General features: G+C 44.9%; 2 protein-coding genes across 4 annotated transcripts; both read left to right on the top strand.

Annotated features, from left to right (window-relative positions):
• Positions 1-46: 46 nt before the first annotated feature.
• On the top strand, positions 47-11,415 carry ezra (ezrin a). 3 transcript variants are annotated; one of them, XM_061696560.1, is made up of 14 exons: positions 47-126; positions 384-417; positions 1,269-1,405; positions 2,450-2,533; positions 3,079-3,174; positions 3,821-4,095; positions 4,168-4,251; positions 5,068-5,214; positions 5,808-5,904; positions 7,160-7,454; positions 8,654-8,814; positions 8,894-8,986; positions 9,196-9,438; positions 10,809-11,415. In XM_061696560.1, exons 2-14 carry the CDS (start codon positions 399-401, stop codon positions 10,971-10,973), a joined length of 1,896 nt encoding a protein of 631 aa, XP_061552544.1. In that variant the 5' UTR covers positions 47-126; positions 384-398; the 3' UTR covers positions 10,974-11,415. The 3 variants fall into 3 exon arrangements, with proteins under 3 accessions (XP_061552544.1, XP_061552543.1, XP_061552545.1); XM_061696559.1 differs by having other exon boundaries at positions 384-620; positions 1,201-1,405; XM_061696561.1 differs by lacking the exons at positions 47-126; positions 384-417; positions 1,269-1,405; positions 3,079-3,174; positions 3,821-4,095 and having other exon boundaries at positions 2,475-2,533.
• A 2,002-nt stretch (positions 11,416-13,417) lies between these two features.
• kcnk3b (potassium channel, subfamily K, member 3b) lies at positions 13,418-16,663 on the top strand. Its single transcript, XM_061696622.1, has 2 exons — positions 13,418-13,700; positions 15,819-16,663. Exons 1-2 carry the CDS (start codon positions 13,418-13,420, stop codon positions 16,661-16,663), a joined length of 1,128 nt encoding a protein of 375 aa, XP_061552606.1.
• Positions 16,664-19,850: the final 3,187 nt, after the last annotated feature.

Raw genomic sequence — 19,850 nt, 5'->3', positions numbered from 1 at the left:
AAATAGCGGTATTGAATTTTGATGGTTGTCTGAACCAAGAAGGCCAAGGTAGCTGAGTATTGGATCAAGAACCCTGTCAACCTTTGAAGGCCACCTGAACCAAGATGGCCAAAGTGCATAGGTTAGGTACATGTTTCTGGTTATTTCTTTATGAGTCACAACTCTTAACTGTGCTTCCTCAGACATTCGGAGATTGTTGTTCAGTAGAGGAAGAACCCTGAAAATTTGTTTTTTGACAGATATCTAAAACAGGAAGGCCAAAGTAGCTGTAGGCGCATGTTTGTGGTTATCTTTTTACTCGTCACAACTGTTAACTTGCACCCCTCAAATATTCAGCGATTGTTGTTCCATGTAGGATTCATGTACCTTTTTTTTTTTTTAAGGGTAACTGAACCAAGATGGCCGATGTACCTACAGGTATGGCTTGGTACATGTTTGTGGTGTCTCTCTTACTAGTCGCAATTGTGAAGTGATCATCCTTAGACCTGCAGGGATTGTTATGAGGAACAAAAACACTGTTTTTGACGAGTATCTAAAACAAGAAGGCTTGTTGCTCTGTACATGAAAAACAACAGTGTCAACTTTCATCTGAACCAAGAAGGCCAAAGTCGTAACGTTAGGTACGTTGGTCCTTTTTACAAGTTATAGATGTTAACATACATTTCTCAAATATTTAGAGATTGTTGTTTTGTATAGGAAAGATTTTTAAAGGGTATGTTAGTGCTTACAAGTATGGCTTGGTCTAGTCCTCTGCTCTCTTGACACAAATTAACTGATCTTTCGTAGACCTTAAGGGATTTTTGTTCTGTATAGAAACAAGAACACTAATGATTTTTGATGATGGTGTCTGAAACAAGATGATTATAAAGTAGCTGAGATCAAAGCTCATGATGTTACTTTCTACCTGTGACGGATCATTCCTGAAACGTGCCTAAGTTGTTGCGTTGTATAGGACAACGAACCCTGTTGATTTTTAGGAATGTATGTTTCTCACGACTATATCACGGGTGTGAATAAATAGCCGATTGACTGACTAGAAACATTTCTTGTCGATATTGTCTTGAGCCCTCGATAAGCCTCCATCCCTCTGAACCTTCTGCGTACATAAAGCAGCGCGTCACGCTTATGGACGGCAGCTCTGATCGAAGGTCGTCCTCGGCTGCCTTTTGGACGGACGTCTCCTTCTTGTTTGTGCGATAGTAACCAAGTCAAAGGCGCTACGTCACAGCCCCCGCAGTTCAAAGGGTACACGCCCTGTCCTCCCACAGCCAGGCTAGCCAGCCACAGCCCTGCCACCTTCTTTAGCAGGTGGACGCTCCGCTGCTTCCACAGTCCTCTTGGGAAACACCCTACCTCCTTCTTCTACTACCGGACAACCATCACCACCGCCAAGATGCCGAAAACGGTAAGAACGGGGAACTTTTTATCGGTCAGCAAATAAAAATGTTTTGCTATGTTTGCTCTTTGTTCAAGCTTGCAAGAGGTCCCTTTCCTTCTTGGCTTTTTACTCATTAACCAAAAGTAGAACTTGACCGGTTGCCACACACATTCCAATCTATCTAGAATTTGTGACTCTCAAATAGTCTCGTCACTTGTGACGGTCTACGTGAAATCAGTTGATCTGGAGAAAAACTTGCTTTGCCTGCTGTCGTTGGTGTAATAAGACCTCAAATCCAGTCCAATAGATTTTGATGCTCCAAGGAGAAACTCTTGCTCGAGAGGTCACAGTGACGTCAAGTCATGAGTCACGTCGCAGGTATTTCCTGCCGCCTTCTAAAATGTCACTTAAAGATGGATTTTTTTTTTTTGTCTTGTGTGGAATGATTAACTGGAAAGAATTTGAATGTACTTATCTGTGTATGGAACTAAGGCGGTGATGGTGAAAAACGTTCCACTTTTTGTTGCCCAACTTCCACTGGGTTATCTTTATGGCGGCCCGGGGCGTGCTTAAGCGCGAGTTCATAAAACCATTGCGTAAGCGAATCCGGCACAGAAGGGGACGGCGGGGGTCACGTGCTGTTTCTCGTCGTCCTAATTTTTTTTTTTTGTAACCCTTTTTGGCGAACAAAATTCATCGCCTTGTGGCACAAGTGAATGCAAGGGGGGGGAAAGAAGAGGAGCCTCACGCTAATGTTGTTGAGGTCTTGCTAGCGATCGCTGTGCTGCTTTCCATTGGTGACTGCAGTCCAAAGTCTAATGAGATAGTGAGGAATTATTGTTTATGAGCAATCCACTTCCACATTAAAAAGCAATTATTTACACCGTTTGTCTTGCTTTTCATTCAGCATAATCAGTATTTCCACTGAGGTCAATGGGGTGTGTGTGTGTGTGTGTGTGTGTTGGAGGTTGAGGAAGGTGTCTGGTCTAAATAACGATATCAGGAGTTGCATATAAAAAGAGGGTGAGGAGTGTCACTGTGTCACATGACTAAACAACCTTTCCTCCCCAGGTCAACGTGCGAGTCACCACGATGGATGCTGAGCTGGAGTTTTCCTTCCACCCAAACACAACCGGGAAGCAACTCTTTGACCAGGTCGGGGGCCCATAATGTTACGATAGAAATTAGGGTTGGGATCCAAAAATTTACACACACTCCAATGTCTTACGGAAAGTCTTCCCAGAAGCTGTATTTCCTGTAGGTGGAATTGCCAGGTGTCCCAAAAGCTTTTCATACAGGATTTTGAGTGGCATTCCTCAGGGATATGTTTGAAGTCCCAAAATACTTAGCATTTTGTTATAATACTTTTGTCGTCAGTAATGCGTACCACTTACATGGCGCATTCAAAGACTCTTTTACAATGGCACATTCATTCACTCCTGTCACATCCAAGTGGTGGTAAGATAGCCTTTTGTGCAGATGCTAAAGGTTTGTTTCTCAGTCACTCCCGTTGAAATAATAATAAGTTGAAATAATCACTTGCCTTTTCCTTTTCATCACTTTTCCTTTTCCTTTTCAGGATTATCAAAAAATGGATATGGTTTATTGTATTCTGTTGGCAAGAGCTAAAGCATCGATTATGAATAGAAGGAGTAAGAACTTTTAGTTGTTTTTTTAAAATATGTTCTTGTTTTTTTTAGGTGGCCAGGACAATCGGGCTGCGCGAAGTTTGGTACTTTGGGCTCCAGTTTGTTGATGGAAAAGGTTTTCTCACATGGCTCAACACCGGCAAGAAGGTTATTTTGTTTATTTTGTGTAAATTGAAACACCAAACTCTGTCTAATAATCAAAAAATCATTTGAAAACCTGTTATGCAGGTAGAGTATGTGAGAGAAGAAAAAAGCAATTGCAAATGACCTACCTCCTGGTAGTAGAAGGGACTTCTTAAAAAAAAAAACATCCAGCAAATATAATAACACCTAGTATATTGAGAAGAGATAGACAGTGACAAGAAAAAGCGCTAACAAACATTTTTGTGGGTCCTCCCACTAGGTCATAGGTGTCAAACTCAAGCCCCGGGGTCCAGATGGGGCCCGCCACATCATTTTATGTGGCCCGCGAAAGCAAATCATGCTCGTCAACTTCCGTGACTTTTTTGCTCAAATCTGTACCCAAATTCCAAATTGTCATAATAGTAAACAATAATGTTGAGATACTGCATTTTTCTGTTACAAAACCCTTCTTCTACAGTAACTTAAACAATACTTGAACAAACTATTATCCTTGTCTTCTGATTTCAAAACTAGTTAGCCCTCAATTTGTTGTGTAATGGTAATAATAGGATTTGGTGATTAAACATTTCACTGTTCTAACGGCCCTCTGAGGGAAATCATAACTACAATGCTTCCTGAGACAAAAATGAGTTTGACACCCCTGCCCTAGGTGATGTCCCAGGACGTACGTAAGGAGACACCGCTGCAGTTCAAACTACGTGCCAAGTACTATCCAGAGGATGTGGCGGAAGAGCTCATCCAGGATGTGACGCGCCGCCTCTTCTACCTGCAAGTGAAGGAGGACATCCTGAGCGAGGACGTCTACTGCCCGCCCGAGACGGCCGTGCTGCTGGCCTCCTATGCCGTCCAGGCCAAGTACGGCGAATACAAGAAGTCGGTGCACCACCCGGGCTACATGTCCTCGGAGCGCCTCATGTCGCGCAGGTTAGCGAATGTAGGATGCCTAAAGACAACAACAACAGGAACACAACAATGCTAACCTGCTAACTTCCTCAGAGTCCTGGAGCAACACAGCTTGTCCAAGGAGCAATGGGAGGACAAGATTCAGGTCTGGCATGTGGAGCACGGATGCATGCTCAAGTAGGTCCAGTCGGAGACCTCCGCCCTGTTCAAATTTTCACAACTGTTGGTTTATCTGTTTGTCTGCAACGTACTACAGTAAAAAAATAATCCCCTTCCTGGTGTCAAAACAATCACTTTCTCATGTAGTTAAAACAATCACTCTCTCGTGTAGTCAAAACAATCACGCACTGACGTAGTTGAAAATAATCATTCTTGTGTAGTCAAAACAATCACTCGTGTAGTCAAAACAATCACACAGCTGTGTGGTTGACAATAATCAACGAGTAGACAATCGAGTAGACAAAGCAAATCCTCACTCTTAGTCAAAACAATCACTCATTTGTGTGGTCAAAACAATCACTCTTGAATAGTCAAAATAATAACTCTCAAGTCGGCAAAACAATCTATACTTGTGTGGTCAAAAAGTCCCTCTCTGGTATAGTCTAAACAATCACTCTCACATATAGTCCAAACAATTACACACTCATATAGCAAAACAATCGCTCTCTCGTATAATCAGAACAATCACTGACTCGTGTGGTCACAGAAATCACACACTTGTGTAATCGAAACAATCTCACTCATGTTGTCTAAATAATCACGCTATCGTGTTGTCACAATTCTAACTCTTGAATAGTCAAAAAAACCATTTCTCATTAAGTCGAAACGATCGCACACTCTTGTAGTCATTACAATAACACACTCATGGGGTCAAAACAACCACGCACACACTCCCACTAAATGCACTGATGGAAGTCTTTCCTCGCATCTACCGTTTTGCGCGAAGGCATATCATTTTTTGCAAAAGTGTGAACATTTTTGCTTGCCGCGCAGGAACGAGGCCATAATTGAGTACCTGAAGATCGCCCAGGACCTGGAAATGTACGGCGTCAACTACTTTGAGATCAAGAACAAGAAGGGCACCGACTTGTGGTTGGGCGTGGACGGCCTGGGCCTCAACATCTACGAGAAGGAGGACAAGTGGGTTTGTTTGTTTGTTTGTTGACAGGCTCATGCGCGCACACACACACACACACACACACACACACACACACACACACACACACGGCGTCATCGCACCTCCGGTTGTCGACCTCGTCCAGCTGACTGCGTTTGTTTGGCGAGGTCGTTGAACTTACTCGTGGCTCTACAGTACAGCATGCATCTGTGATGGGCTGTCCAGACCAGATCTGTATCAAAATTTCAAAACATTTTTCATCTCACACCCCCACAAAGTGTCATTGAAATGCCATTTTTGCATAATGTTGCTAAATAACAAGCCAACGAACAATCGGCTTTATTAACAAACACAATATAACCCCTTCCTTTGTGCTTTTGTTACTTAAATATAGATAAAATCTTTAAGGACTAGTACCTGGATCTGTCCCAAAATGTATTGACTTTTTTCCCTTTGCTCACCTCCCCACTCCTCCACAAAGTTTGTGAAAATGTAATTTTCCCGTAATCGTGCTAACACAAGATCTGACTAATAAACGGCTTCATGAATTATTACGATATAACCATAGTGCAATACAGTTTTATGGTGAACAACAGTTTTCATTTCATTCCTTAAGGATGACTCCAAAGATCGGATTTCCCTGGAGTGAAATCAGGAACATTTCCTTTAACGATAAAAAGTTCATCATCAAGCCCATCGACAAGAAGTCTCCTGTAAGTACTTTACTCCCGGCAAAACATCAAAGACACAGCTACGCTAATCACATTGATAAGATAAAGGCGGGTCAGAAATTGGGGATGGTAATGAGCTAATTAGCTGGATCCGATTAAAAGGAATGAGCACGGTGGGCAATGGAGTGATTGTCTTGGTAGGCCAGAACAAATGTTATTCAGCAGGGAACACATCAAAGATGCTCCTACACAAATTGACGCAGGTGGGTAGGATACAAGGGCAGGTTAGGAGCTAATTGGCTCCAGCTAATTAAAATGAAAGAACAGTGGGCAGCATAATGATTGGCAGGTAGGAACAGGAGCGATTCAGTAAAAAAATAAAATAAAAAAATGTCAAAGACACCGCTGTACTAATCACACGGGAGGCATGAGGGCGGGTAATAAGCTAATTGGCTGAAACAAAAGGATCACCGTAAGTGAGGTCATCATTTGCTAGAAAGAAGACACAAAAGGGATTTACTTAGAATAACATCAAAGACATAATCACACAGGAAAAACAAGGGTGGCTAAAACAGAGACAGTTTGGAGGTGATTGGTTGACACGAAAGGAGTGCATAGGGCAAAGGTTTGATTGGCTGGCAGGTAATAACAAAACTGCTTCAACCGGGGGGGTCAAAGACATGACTAGACTAATCACAGGGACCAGACACATCGGTAGAACATGGGGGCAGCTTTTTGGCTAGCACAGAAGTAGTGCAGTGGCCAAAGTAGTCAACGGCTCCCTGGAGAAAAAAACATCAAAGACACAGATAAGACAATAGGTAGAAGATTAGGGCAGACAAAAGAGCTGATTGGCTACCATGTAAGGAGAACAGTGGGTAAAGTAGTGATTGTCTGACTGGCTAGCATGTAAGGAGAACAATGGATAAAGTAGTGATTGGCACCATCCCCTGGGGAAAAACAAAGACACAGCTACGCTAATCACAAGGTGAGCAGGATGTTGGGGGCAGGGCATGTCAGGAGCTAATTAGCATAGAAGGGGCACAGTGGTCAAAGCTTTGGCAGGGTCAAAAGCGATTTAGCTGGGAAAACATCAAAGACACACAAGACAAAGGTGGGTATGACATTTGGACAAGCAATGAGGTAATTGCTAGCGCCGAAGGAAAACACAGGTCAACGTAGTCACTGGCTGTAAGGAACAAAATTTACCTGGAAAAACATCAAAGACACGGCAACACGAATCAAAATAGGCAGTTCCCCTTGTGTGCTTACTATTGTCTTCCCCCCCACCCCAAAGGACTTCATCTTCTACGCGCCGCGGCTGCGCGTCAACAAGCGCATCCTGCAGCTGTGCATGGGCAACCACGAACTGTACATGCGCCGCCGCAAGGCGGACACCATCGAGGTGCAGCAGATGAAGGCCCAGGCGAAGGAAGACCGGCTCCAGAAGAAAATGGAGCGCGACCAGCTGGACAGTGAAAAGAAACGGAGGGAGGCCATTGAGCGCGAGAAGGAGCAGATGGAGCAGGAGAAGCGCGAGCTCATAACTAAGCTCCAGCAATACGAGGAGACCACGAAGAGAGCCGAGAGGGGTGAGAGTACCGAGCAAGCTTTGCTTCGTCTGACGGCACCTACTCTGTCCCGATGCAAGCCGACTGTAACCGGATCTGCACTGAAATGTTACGACCTTTTCCTTTGCACATTAGCTGTCCTTCTGAAAAGTTTTGAGGAAATTGAGTTTTAGCATAATTTTGCCAAATAACAATCCAACCAACAGCTATAAAAAAAAAAAAAAAGACATTTTACCTTTTGCTTTTACAGATCCATCCATTTTCTTTGCCGCGTATCCTCACTAGGGTCACGGGCTGCTGGAACCTATCCCAGCTATCTTGAGGCGGGAGGCGGGGTACACCCTGAACTGGTCGCCAGCCAATCGCAGGGCACATAGAAACAAACAACCATTCGCACTCACGTTCACACCTACGGGCAATTTAGAGTCCTCAATCAACCATATACCTTTAAAGACTAGTCTTAGCGAGATCTGCACCAAAATGTAATGACTACTTTTTTCACCGGCTCGCCACTCCTCCACAAAGATTTGTGGAAATGTAGTTTTAGAGCGGCTGAAGGCTCGGTGATGTATGATGTATGATGAGTAGACGGTGATAGTCCTTGTGATAATACAGGTGATAGAGTTCTGGAGAAGCAGTAGTTTTTGTAGTGTCTTGTGGGGGAGACCAAATAGAGAGTTGCAATAATCCAGTCGGGAAGTGACGAGGCTGTGAACAAGGACAGCAGCAGTGTTGGGGGTGAGGGATGGACAGACGTGACTGATGTTTTGTAAGTAAAGTGTTAATGTATGTAAATCAGGAAAACTGAAATTATGAAAAACAGTTTAACACTTGAGTACTACGTAGAGTATCAGCAATTATCTTCAAACGTACGTAAAATGTATTAAGAAACAAATCTCTCAATCAACAAGAAACCCCACAACAGATGAGTCTGTTGCACGTTAGCAAGATCTGCACTTTAAATGTGATGACTTTTCCCATCACCAACTCACCACCAGGCGACAGAGTTTGGTGGAAAGATACTTTTTGCATAATCCTGCTCAGTAAGGGTCCAAGCAACAAACCGCTATCAAAACATGACCAATTGTCATGTGCCTGTCATACTAGTATAAGGTGACACACATCAAACATTCAGGGGAGTAGCGATGCGGTGATGCCGGTACACACAAGTTTTTGGCGCACTGTGATGACAAAACATATGTACCGCTGCCGCCTTGCAGAGCTCCAGGAGCAGCTGGACCGGGCCATACGACTGGAGGAGGAACGGAGGAAGGTGGAGCAGGAGGCGGCCCGGCTGGAGGCCGAGAGGATGGAGGCCATCATCGCCAAGGAGGAGCTGGCCAGGCAGGCTGAGGACCAGATGAAGAGCCAGGAGCAGCTGGTGAGATCCCGGTAGATCCTGTCGCATTGTGTCGCGTTAGACGAGCGCTGTGAGATGTTCCTGTAACCGTTTTCTTCAGGCCACGGAGCTGGCTGAGTACAGCGCGAAGATCCTGCTGCTGGAGGAGGCCAAGAGGGTGAAGGAGGAGGAGGCGGAGACGTGGCACTGCAAGGTGAGCTATTAACAGCGGCATCTGTACTTTACTTGAGTACAGTCGTCCCTCTATTGCGGGTTCAGTGCGTTGCAATTTTTTTCCCTTGTACAGTACAGTACAGTTCCTCAACTGCACATGCAAAAAACGTGTGAATGATGTGTTTGCGGGCTGAACGTCGTCAACTTTTGTAGTGAAGGCGGCCTGTAGACGAAGTTCCCTGTCCCCAGGCTAAAGCGGTCGAGGAGAACCTGGTGAAGACGCAGGAGGAGCTGCGTACGGTGATGACCAGCTCGGCCCCCGTGGCCGCCGCCTCCTCGTCCTCGTCGGACAGCGAGAGCGACCACGAGCACAGCGAGGAGAACAGCACCTGCAGCGCCGAACTGCACTCGCAGGGCATCAACGACCACCGCCGCGAGGAGGACAGGCTCACCGAAGCCGAGAAGAACGAACGCCTGCAGGCCAAGCTCAGGGTGAGCTGACGTGCGCGGGACACGCCGCTAAGTATTTGAGAGGATTAGGGTTTCAAGTCAGGGATAGGGTTTCAAGCCAGGTTTGGGGTTAAGGCTTTAGAATTAGACGTTCAAGTCAGGGTGAAGGTTTCTAGCAAAGATTAGGGTTTTAAATTTGGGTGCAAAGCCTGGGTTAGGGTTTCAAACAAGGGTTGGGCTTTTGTATTAAGGGTTTCAAGCCAGGGTTAGGGTTTTAAATTAGGGTTTCAAAGTAGTGTTGAGGTTTTGTAATTAGGGTTTAAAGCCTGGGTGAGGGTTTTAAAGTTGAGTGTCAAATTAGTGTAAAGGTTTTAATTCAGGATTTAAAGCCTGGGTTAGGATTTCAAATTAGGGTTTCAAGATATGGTTAGGGTTTTTAATGTATGGTTTAAAGCTTGGGCTGGGGTTTCAAGGCATGGTTAGGGTTTTGAAATAGGGTTTCAAGCTAGGTTTAGGGCAGGGGTGTCAAAGTTTTTTTTTTTTTTTTTTTCTCCTTTGTCTCGGGCCGCATTGTGGTTATGATTTCCCTCAGAGGGCTGTTAGAACAGTGAAACCATATAAATGTTTAATCATCACCAAAACATATTACAATTACGCAACAAATTGAGGGATAACTAGTTTTGAAATCAGAAGACAAGGATAATAGTTTGTTCAAGTGTTGTTTGTTACTGTAGAAGAAGGGTTTGGTAACAGAAAAATGCAATATCTCAACATTATTGTTTATTATTATGACAATTTGGAATTTGGGTACAGATTTTAGCAGAGATCACGGAAGTTGACGAGCATGATTTGCTTTAGCGGGCCACATTAAATGATGTGGCGGGCCGCATCTGGCCCCCGGCCCTTGAGTTTGACAACTATGGTTTAGGGTTGTGAATAAGGGTTTTAGGCCATGGTTAGGATTTGAAATTAGAGTTTAAAATTCACGTCAGGGTCTTAATTTAGGGTTAGTGTTTCAAATTAGGGTTTCAAGACAGGGTTAGGGTTTTGAATTAGAGCTTCAAACTAAGTTTCAGAATAATGGTTTCAAGAGGTTTAGGGTTTCAAACTAGTGTTAGGGTTTTAAAATGAGGGATTAAAGCCTGGGGTAGGGTTTCAAGCAATGATTTCGCTTTCAAAGGAGGTTTTCTAACCAGGAGGAAATGTTTCAAATTAGGGTTTCGACCTAGTGTTTGGGTTTTAAATAAGGATTTCAAGTTAGGATTAGCCTTTCAAAGTATGTGAGTTGAGGTTTGAAAGTCAGGTTTCAAACTCATGACTCAACAGGAAGCGCGGTGCGTTCACTGACCCCCCCCAAACCGCCCCCTCAGTGTGGTCCTTTTAGCTCCTCTTACTCTCTTGGTGTTCCTCAGGCGCTGAGCTCCGAGCTGGAGGAGTCGCGCGACCACAAGAAGAAGACGCCCAGCGACCTGCTGCACGCCGAGAACGTCCGCGTGGGCCGGGACAAGTACAAGACGCTCCGGCAAATCCGCATGGGCAACACCAAGCAGAGGATCGACGAGTTCGAGGCCCTGTAATGTAAAAGCGGCCCTCCGCCAGGGAAGGGTGTGATCAAGCCAAGCACTCAAACATGGAAAAACCACAAACACGAGTACTGTACACACAGTTGTGAGCATGCGTGTGCTTTTATGTAGTCTGAGCAGCTCTTTTTAATCCTTCAATGTAGTTTATTTGTATTATTACGTTTGCCTCACAGCATAATTGCTTACGTCATTTTTTAACGTTATCGGAAAATGAGGAAAATACTGCAACATATTCAACAAACAAGTCCGGTTGCCTTCATTCAAACTTTGCCGATTACCATGACTTGGATGCCTGACAATCTACGCAGATGTCGGGGGGAAAAAAAACACCCTTTTTTTTTCTTTTTTCATTTTTCTTTTTTTTCTTTTTCTCTTTTTGCTCCTTTTTTATTTTTTTGCCTTTCTTTTTCTGTTTGTTGTCTTAAAAAAACCTTTTTCCTTTCCTACTTTTTTCTTGTTTTCCTTTTTTTTTTTCCATAATTCTTTTTTCTTTTTCTTTAAAAATAACTTACTTTTTTCCCTTTTCTTTCTGTTTTTTTCTTTAAAAAAAGAAAAATATATTTTTTTACTCTATTTTTTTCTCATTTTTTTCTTTTTCTTCATTTTTTAGTTTTTCCCATTTTTTTTTACTATTTCCTTTCTTTACAAAACGAAAAAAAATACTTTTTGCAAGCATATTGGTATATATATCGACAGTGGGTTAAAAATGACTTTAGCTATTATGCTACTAGGCTAACGTTGAGTCAAAGAATCGCCTCACATTTAAATAAAACTTGACTACTTATTCCAACTTGTTTTAGTTGTCCTCGCCTTTGTTATTGGAACAAGAACGTGATTGAATTAGGGTCGTGTATGTTTCTGTGGTCGTGTCAGCGTTTCTTTGGAAACCCTGACCATAGTGTGAGACCCTCATTTGAAACCGTATCCCTCGTTTCAAACCCTAAGCCAAGCTTGAGACAAATTTGGAAGCCTCACTCTGTCTTAAAACTAGGGCTGGCACTATTGAATCTTTTTAGACTATTGTCCTGGTAAAGCATGATAATGCAGATGGGCAAGATTTTTAAAATGAACCAGACTTGAAGACCATCGATGTTGCGGTTTTACAGCCCTTCCCAGTGAATATTTGTACGTAGACAAATAATGTAACAATACTATACTCCCAGGCATATATTATTTATCCTCTACAAAGAAAGACTCATATTCCTGTGTAGTTTTGACCATCTCCCTGTACAGCCGTACATCTGTATTATACTGCCCTCAGGTGATCAAGACGCACCCACCAGAAGAAGCAGCACGATGTCCATTGAACTGAAGCGAAAAGAAAATACAGCAAAAACTGTAAAAAAAAAAAATAAATAAAGGATTTTTACATTCCATTTGTCATTGCTGTTGTCATTATGAAGTACAATATTATAAGTGCTATTTTTCTAATTATAAACACGTTTTGTTGGCTTTTTCGGGAAGGCTGGAAGGGATCAATGGCGTTTGCATTCATTTCAATGGGGAAAGATGATTCGAGATGTTATGAGCATAGTCACTGAACCAATTAAACTCATATCTGAGGGCACCACTGTTTATTGTAAAACGTTATTACACATTGATCCGTCCATCTATACTGCTTAACCTCACTTCCATAATATTTTTGTTTTGTCTTCAATACAAGAAACCACGTCAAGCTCAAGGCCCAGGGGCCAGATCCGCCCCACCATATCGCTTTATGTGGCCTGCAAAAGCAAATCACCTGCGTCAACTTCCATGATTCTTGCTCAAATCTGTGCCAAAAATTGTAATTGTCATATATAATATGTAATGTAAAATTATAAATATTTCAATTATTTGCTATCGATCCCGTTTTTTTGTTTTTTTTTTACCGTAACTGAACACCTACCCTTGACTTCTGATTACAAAATTTGTTATCCATCAACAAAAAATGACTGACACTAAACATTTCATTGTGTATTTACATTCAGAAAAAGAAAAGGGGGGTTAGAGTTGGCTGCCCTTTGTGCCCCCACCCGAGAGAAGCGCCCCTGGCCCTTAAAGGGAGAGTCGGGTTCGTGCAAGTTTACCTTCGGTGAGAAAAAAGAAACGGGAGTGTCACTTCAATATTGACTTGGGCGTCGAGTTGCGCTCTGCTTGTCATATTCACGTCGCGAGACAACCTGCACGGTCAATATTTGCTCTTGTTTGAAGACAGTCAGAGTGAGTGAGACCTTCCTCCTCTTCATCCTCCCGTGTGGGGTTGCCCACTCGTGTTATCCTCCAAAATAGACGCTGATGACAAACAATCCGGTGACGTGTGGCGGAGGGCGAGGGAGGAGGAGGAGATCCTGAAGGGAGAAGCTCCGTGGCAGCGGCGGCGGTGCTGCCCGGACGCGCACCCCGACTTCGGGGACACTTTTCCGCTCCCCTCTCGCCTCTCCTCCTCCTCCACCATCATGAAGAAGCAGAACTTCCGCACCCTGGCGCTCATCATCAGCATCCTCACCTACCTGGTGGTGGGCGCCGCCGTTTTCGAGACGTTGGAGTCCCGCGAGGAGCGCGGCCACAAGCGGCGGCTGGAGGGACGGCGTCAAGAGATGATGCGCAAATTCAACCTGAACCGGGCCAACTTCGACGAGCTGGAGCAGGTGGTCGGACAGCTGCGCGCGCACAAGGCGGGCGTGCAGTGGCGCTTCGCCGGCTCCTTCTACTTCGCCATCACTGTGATCACCACCATAGGTGAGTGAGGGGGGGAAACTGTTAAGGGTTTTCATTCAGATTCCAAAGCCACAGTTGGGTTTCAAGCAAAGATTAGGGCTTTGAATTAGGGGGAATGTTTCAAGCAAATATTAGGGTTTCAAAGTAGGATTTGAAGCCTGGTATCCAGGCATCCTCTAATAATTGGATGCTGCATGTATGCCATATGTACTATAACCCCAATTCCAATGAAGTTGGGACATTGTGTTAAACATGAATAAAAAACAGAATACAATGATTTGCAAATCATGTTCAACCTATATTTAATTGAATACACTACAAAGACGAGATATTTCATGTTCAAACTGATACATTTGATTGTTTTTAGCAAATAATCATTCACTTTGAATTTTATGGCTGCAACACGTTCCAAAAAAGCTGGGACAGGTGGCAAAAAAGACTGAGAAAGTTGAGGAATGCTCATCAAACACGTGTTTGGAACATCCCACAGGTGAACAGGCTCATTGGGAACAGGTGGGTGCCATGATTGGGTAGAAAAGGAGCTTCCCTGAATTGCTCAGTCATTCACAAGCAAAGGCGGGGCGAGGTTCACCTCTTTGTGAACAAGTGCGTGAGAAAATAGTCGAACAGTTTAAGGACAATGTTCCTCGACGTACATTTGCAAGGAATTTAGGGAGTTCATCATCTACGGTCCATCATTTCATCAAAAGGTTCAGAGAATCTGGAAAAAATCACTGCATGGAAGCGGCAAGGCCGAAAACCAACATTGAATGCCCGTGACCTTCGACCCCTCAGGCGGCACTGCATCAAAAAAACGACATCAATGTGTAAAGGATATCACCACGTGGGCTCAGGAACACTTCAAAAAAACAATGTCACGTAAATGCAGTTCGGCGCTACATCCGTAAGTGCAACTTGAAACTCTACTATGCAAAGCAAAAGCCATTTGTCAACAACACCCAGAAACGCCGCCGGCTTCTCTGGGCTCGAGCTCATCTAAGATTGACTGATGCAAAGTGGAAAAGTGTTCTGTGGGCCGACGAGTCCACATTTCAAATTGTTTTCGAAATTGTGGATGTTGTGTTCTCCGGGCCAAAGAGGAAAAGAACCATCCGTGATGGTCTGGGGCTGTGTTAGTGCCAATGGCATGGGTAACTTACACATCTGTGAAGGCACCATTAATGCTGAAAGGTACATACAGGTTTTGGAGAAACATATGCTGCCATCCAAGCAACGTCTTTTTCATGGACACCCCCGCTTATTTCACCAAGACAATGCCAAACCACATTCTGCACATGTCACAACAGCGTGGCTTCGTAGTAAAAGAGTGCAGGTACTAGACTGGCCTGCCTGCTGTCCAGACCTGTCTCCCACTGAAAATGTGTGGCGCATTATTAAGCGTAAAATATGACACCGGAGACCCCAGACTGTTGAACAGCTGAAGCTGTACAGCAAGTAAGAATGGGAAAGAATTCCACCTTCAAAACTTCAACAATTAGTGTCCTCAGTTCCCAAACGTTGATTGAATGTTGTTAAAAGAAAAGGTGATGTAACACAGTGGTAAACATGACCCTGGCCCAGCTTTTTGGGAATGTGTTGCAGCCATAAAATTCCAAGTTTATGATTACTTGGGCGGCACGATGGGCGACCGGTTAGAGTGTCTGCCTCACAGTTCTGAGGACTGGGGTTCAATCCCCGGCCCCGCCTGTGTGGAGTTTGCATGTTCTCCCTGTGCCATCCCAAAAACATGCATGGTAGGTTAATTGAAAACTGTAAATTGCCCGTAGGTGTGAATGTGAGTGCGAATGGTTGTTTGTTTGTATGTGCCCTGCGATTGGGTGGCGACCAGTTCAGGGTGTACCCCGCCTCCTGCCCGATGATATGCGGGATGGGCTCCAGCACGCCGGCGACCCTAGTGAGGAGAAGCGGCTCAGAAAATGGATGGATGGATGATTATTTGCTAAAAACAATCAAGTTTATCAGTTTGAACATTAAATATCTTGTCTTTGGAGTGTATTCAATAAAATGATGAAGGTGCACATAAACGTTCTCTCCTCTTGGAAACATGTGAAACAGGTCCGGAATCGGAATTGGAAGGTTTCGCTCAAGCTGTGTACGTTGCGTTCTGTCCCCCAACAGGCTACGGCCACGCGGCCCCTAGCACCGACTCAGGGAAAGTCTTCTGCATGTTCTACGCGCTGCTGGGCATCCCGCTCACCCTAGTCATGTTCCAGAGTCTGGGCGAGCGCATCAACACGCTGGTGCGCCACCTGCTGCACCGAGCCAAGAAGTGCCTGGCCCTGCGCCACACCGAGGTCTCCATGGCCAACATGGTGGCAGTGGGCTTCCTCTCCTGCGTGGGAATCCTGTGCGTGGGGGCGGTCGCCTTCTCCCACAGCGAGGGCTGGAGCTTCCTGCACGCCTTCTACTACTGCTTCATCACGCTCACCACCATCGGCTTCGGCGACTACGTGGCGCTGCAGCGGCACGACGCGCTGCAGAATGAGCCGCGCTACGTGGCCTTCTGCTTCGTCTACATCCTGACGGGCCTGACGGTCATCGGCGCCTTCCTCAACTTGGTGGTGCTGCGCTTCCTCACCATGAACGCCGAGGACGAGCGGCGGGACGCCCTGAGGCACGGGGCCCCGCGGGGCGGCGGCAAGCCCGGTTCGGAGGTGGCGTGCCTGGTGCCGCCTGCCGCTTCCGCGCCGTCCACGCCCAAGGCCAAAGACCTCTACACGGAGGTGCTGCACTTCCAGACCATCTGCTCATGCCTGTGGTACCGTAGCGAGGAAAAGCCACGGGATCTCTCCTCCGCCGTTTCCCTGGAGCTAGGCTTCTCCGATGCCTACTTGCCAAGGGACAGGACGCGCTATGCCGAAACGGCGTCCACCGGCTGCGTGTGCACGCCACGCCGGCGTTCGGGGAAGCGCCTGGACATTCTCTCGCCGTTCAGAATGTTTAGGAGACGCAGCTCCGTGTAGAGGCAAAACTACGCCAAAAGCGGACGACTCGTACGCAGTTGGAGGGGGATTTCCCCTTGTGGTGCTAACAAAAACAAACATGCAGTCGACTTAGGTATTCTTCAGGTGTACAAACCTAAGCAGCAAAATTTGGGGTCTTTGGTTCGATGAAAAAAATGAACAGAATGACTCAAAATTGGCGACAGTTACAGTGTTCTAGTTAAGTGTCATCAAGTTCTCAGTCGGTGCAAGTGTTGGTTTGATGATGAAGGCCCTCCAAAAAGAGCGGACCAACTCAAAACAAGCAAAAAAGTTGCAGTCATTCTGTGTTGTCAATTGATACGACACAACAACAACGATTTGCGAACAATTTAAAACAGGTCTCCAGAGTCTTTGAGACGCTGGTTCGAAGATAACTACCCAAATAAATGCTAGAACAACTCAGTGCTGCAGTGTTGTAGTGTCATGAAACATTCAAAAGAGGTCTCAAAGGTCAGTTCAATGATAACCCCCCCCCCCCACCCCCCCGCCCCCCAACACTAAAGAAACAAACTCAAAAAAAGCGACAAAGTTAGGAAAGTCTCAGTCAGGCAGTGTTATATCGTGAAGGTGCATATTAACGTTCTCTCCTTTTGGAAACATTTGAAACAGTTCTCAAGGGTCTTTCAGAGGCTGGTTAGATAATACGCATCCAATAAAATCACAGAACGAATCAAAATAAGCAGCAAAGTAGCAGTGGTGTAGTGTCAAGTCGTGAAGGGACATGACATGTCACTGATGTTCTGGACCCTGAAAATGCAAACATTGGAAAAGAGGTCTCAAGAGTCCCTTGATGATAAATGCCCAGAAAGAAAGAAAGAAAAAAAAAAACCTCAAAAGAGGGGGCATAGATGTGGTGTTGTATCATGAAGTGATCATTATTTCTGAAGGGGAAAAAAAGGTGGGGTGAGTAGTAGATGGTAAGGGGACTATTTTTAGGGACTATCTTTAGCGTCGGTCTACACTAGCAGATGGGAGGGGCTTTGTCATGTTAGCACAAAGGATAATTATCAAGCTGTCAATCACAGGCTGACATAGACTCCAATAGAGCGTGATTAGAAAAGTCCACTATAGGCATAGGGACACTTTGTACATCATGTTTTGCTATTTTAATACCAAAAATATTCATAATCTGTTATAGTAATCCCTAATGACAAAGAGAGGCACACTGTCTATAGTCAGTTTCTATGTGTCCAATGCTTCTTATGCAGAACGTATAGAACCCACTGTGTGCTCCAGATGGTTTCTCCTTTGGAATTCTGACCCCGGTCCAGTTCCGGAAAACCTACAGCACAGTCGTTATATGTAGCGGCGTGACATGGTGTCCCGCTAGAAAATCAGCACGTGGGACACCTGAGGTGGGGATCGTTTGACAAGTCGGAGTGCTCGGTCATCTTCCATGGCTTATATTGCAAAAAAGGTAGTGGAAGTGGAAAAGCGCTCAGTCAGTATGTGTGTGGGTCAGGGCGGGACAGAGGTGGGAGCCTGGGGTGGGAGTATGCTACCAAACAACTAGCCAACGACTCGAAACAAGCCACAAAAAAAAGGAACGTTGGAGTAGTGCCAAGGCCTATTATGAAGTGATCTCGCATGTTCACGTGTTTAGGCCAGCGGGTGGACAGCGGAGTGATGGGTAAACGTGCTGAAGCATGGTACGACATAACCGACCGACGTTGAGTGCCAGAGGCTGTTTTCACCGTGTTTTTTTTTACAGGGTTATTTTCACGTGTACATACCTCAGCATTTGCACCGTAGGCGACTGCGCTCACCCAATTGACTGGAAACCGTTAAGAACGCAGTCGGGACATACGAACACCCCGCATTTCCGCCGCGTCCGAGCAGCTTGCGAGGCCTGGCGTTGCGCCCGCGAAGCCCACCTGCGGCCATTAGACCGGCGAGTGAAGGAGCATCCGTTGGACAAATCCCCGTATTGGACCCCCGCCGGTCGAGCATCTGCTGTTTGTGATTTGGCAACCGACTTGACTATCTATGTCAGAGACCAAAAATAGTCCCCCTGAGAAGGTCAGCCTCCGAGTTACGTCAATTGGACATTGAACGCACCATCGGGTCCCCTAAAAAAAGGAGCTATTTTAAAATGTACCTGGCAGCACTTCTTCCCGGCACACCTTTGCTGAGCCGATACACCTTTTGTTGAGTGATGGCTGGTGCTAGTTCTTCTTGTGTAGCCTCCACATTACACTCTTCTTCTTCCAGAGCCATGACGGATACAATAAAGACATCCACCAAAATGGATGTTAAATGCAGCCCTCTCCAAAAATGTCCGAGAGTCACTTGGTGTCATGTTGAATCTTTTATTGTTGACAATATTGCAATTACTCAACTGTACGCTCACATTTAGGGGTCAATAAAAGTTATATTTTTTAGAGCTGTAGCGATTTATGATGCATTAATGGGATTAAATAATCACTTGTTTTGATTAATAAATCCTTCTTCCTATTAGTGATTTGCTGCATGTCTTATTTTACTTGGGAGAACATACACATGACTATATACATTGAACCCCACCTTGCAATTTGCATTTTTCCCTCTTTCTATAATGTTCTAAGATGCCACAAGACGGCACCAAAGCCATAGATAATAGGGAACTAGTAATTGGTGTCATGGAAGTACAGTGGTGTCTTGAGATATGAGCGCCTTGACTCATGAGTTTTTCGAGAATACGAGCCGTTGCCTGGGGGTTCAGGGTGTTGGGGGGGTTTACTGTACACTATATATTCGGTAATATCAGGGGGGGGGGGGGGGGGGGGAAATAACAAAAGATGGCAGCCAGGTCATTTATTTATTGACAAATACTGTAAACTGCTTTTTTCTTTTTTTTTTTTTTCTTTTTTTTTTTTTTTTTACAACAATAGGAGAAAACTCCCAATTCCCCATTCAAAGCTCCATTATGGTGATATTTTTCACCTGAAAGTACCAATATAAAACATTCTGAGATTTTTGAGGCCAGGAGGGAAAAAGTAAGATAAATGTCATCAACAACACATGGACGACGGCAACTAAACTTAAATCTGGAAATTTCCCATTCAAAACTCCGTTAACGCAAAAGCTTGTTTGTGTCCTTGAACGTAGCACATGCGGCAACCGCGTCATTGAAACACTGATAAAACCGACTGTTCATTGAACGTAACACCTTCAGTTTCCCCGCGGA

Source organism: Phycodurus eques, chromosome 14 (genome assembly GCF_024500275.1).
Source record: "Phycodurus eques isolate BA_2022a chromosome 14, UOR_Pequ_1.1, whole genome shotgun sequence".
Classification (NCBI taxonomy): domain Eukaryota; kingdom Metazoa; phylum Chordata; class Actinopteri; order Syngnathiformes; family Syngnathidae; genus Phycodurus; species Phycodurus eques.
The sequence above is the reverse complement of the archived record's forward strand: the minus strand, read 5'-3'. Positions and strand labels throughout refer to the sequence as shown.

Bases quoted from the DNA above. Each gene is read 5' to 3' on its own strand.
- ezra (XM_061696559.1), top strand. From the start codon at position 562: ATGAAAAACAACAGTGTCAACTTTCATCTGAACCAAGAAGGCCAAAGT. The intron at 3,175-3,820 runs GTTATTTTGTTT...CCCCTGCCCTAG, and splicing joins GGCTCAACACCGGCAAGAAG to GTGATGTCCCAGGACGTACG. The intron at 7,455-8,653 runs GTGAGAGTACCG...GCCGCCTTGCAG, and splicing joins CACGAAGAGAGCCGAGAGGG to AGCTCCAGGAGCAGCTGGAC.
- kcnk3b (XM_061696622.1), top strand. From the start codon at position 13,418: ATGAAGAAGCAGAACTTCCGCACCCTGGCGCTCATCATCAGCATCCTC. The intron at 13,701-15,818 runs GTGAGTGAGGGG...GTCCCCCAACAG, and splicing joins CACTGTGATCACCACCATAG to GCTACGGCCACGCGGCCCCT.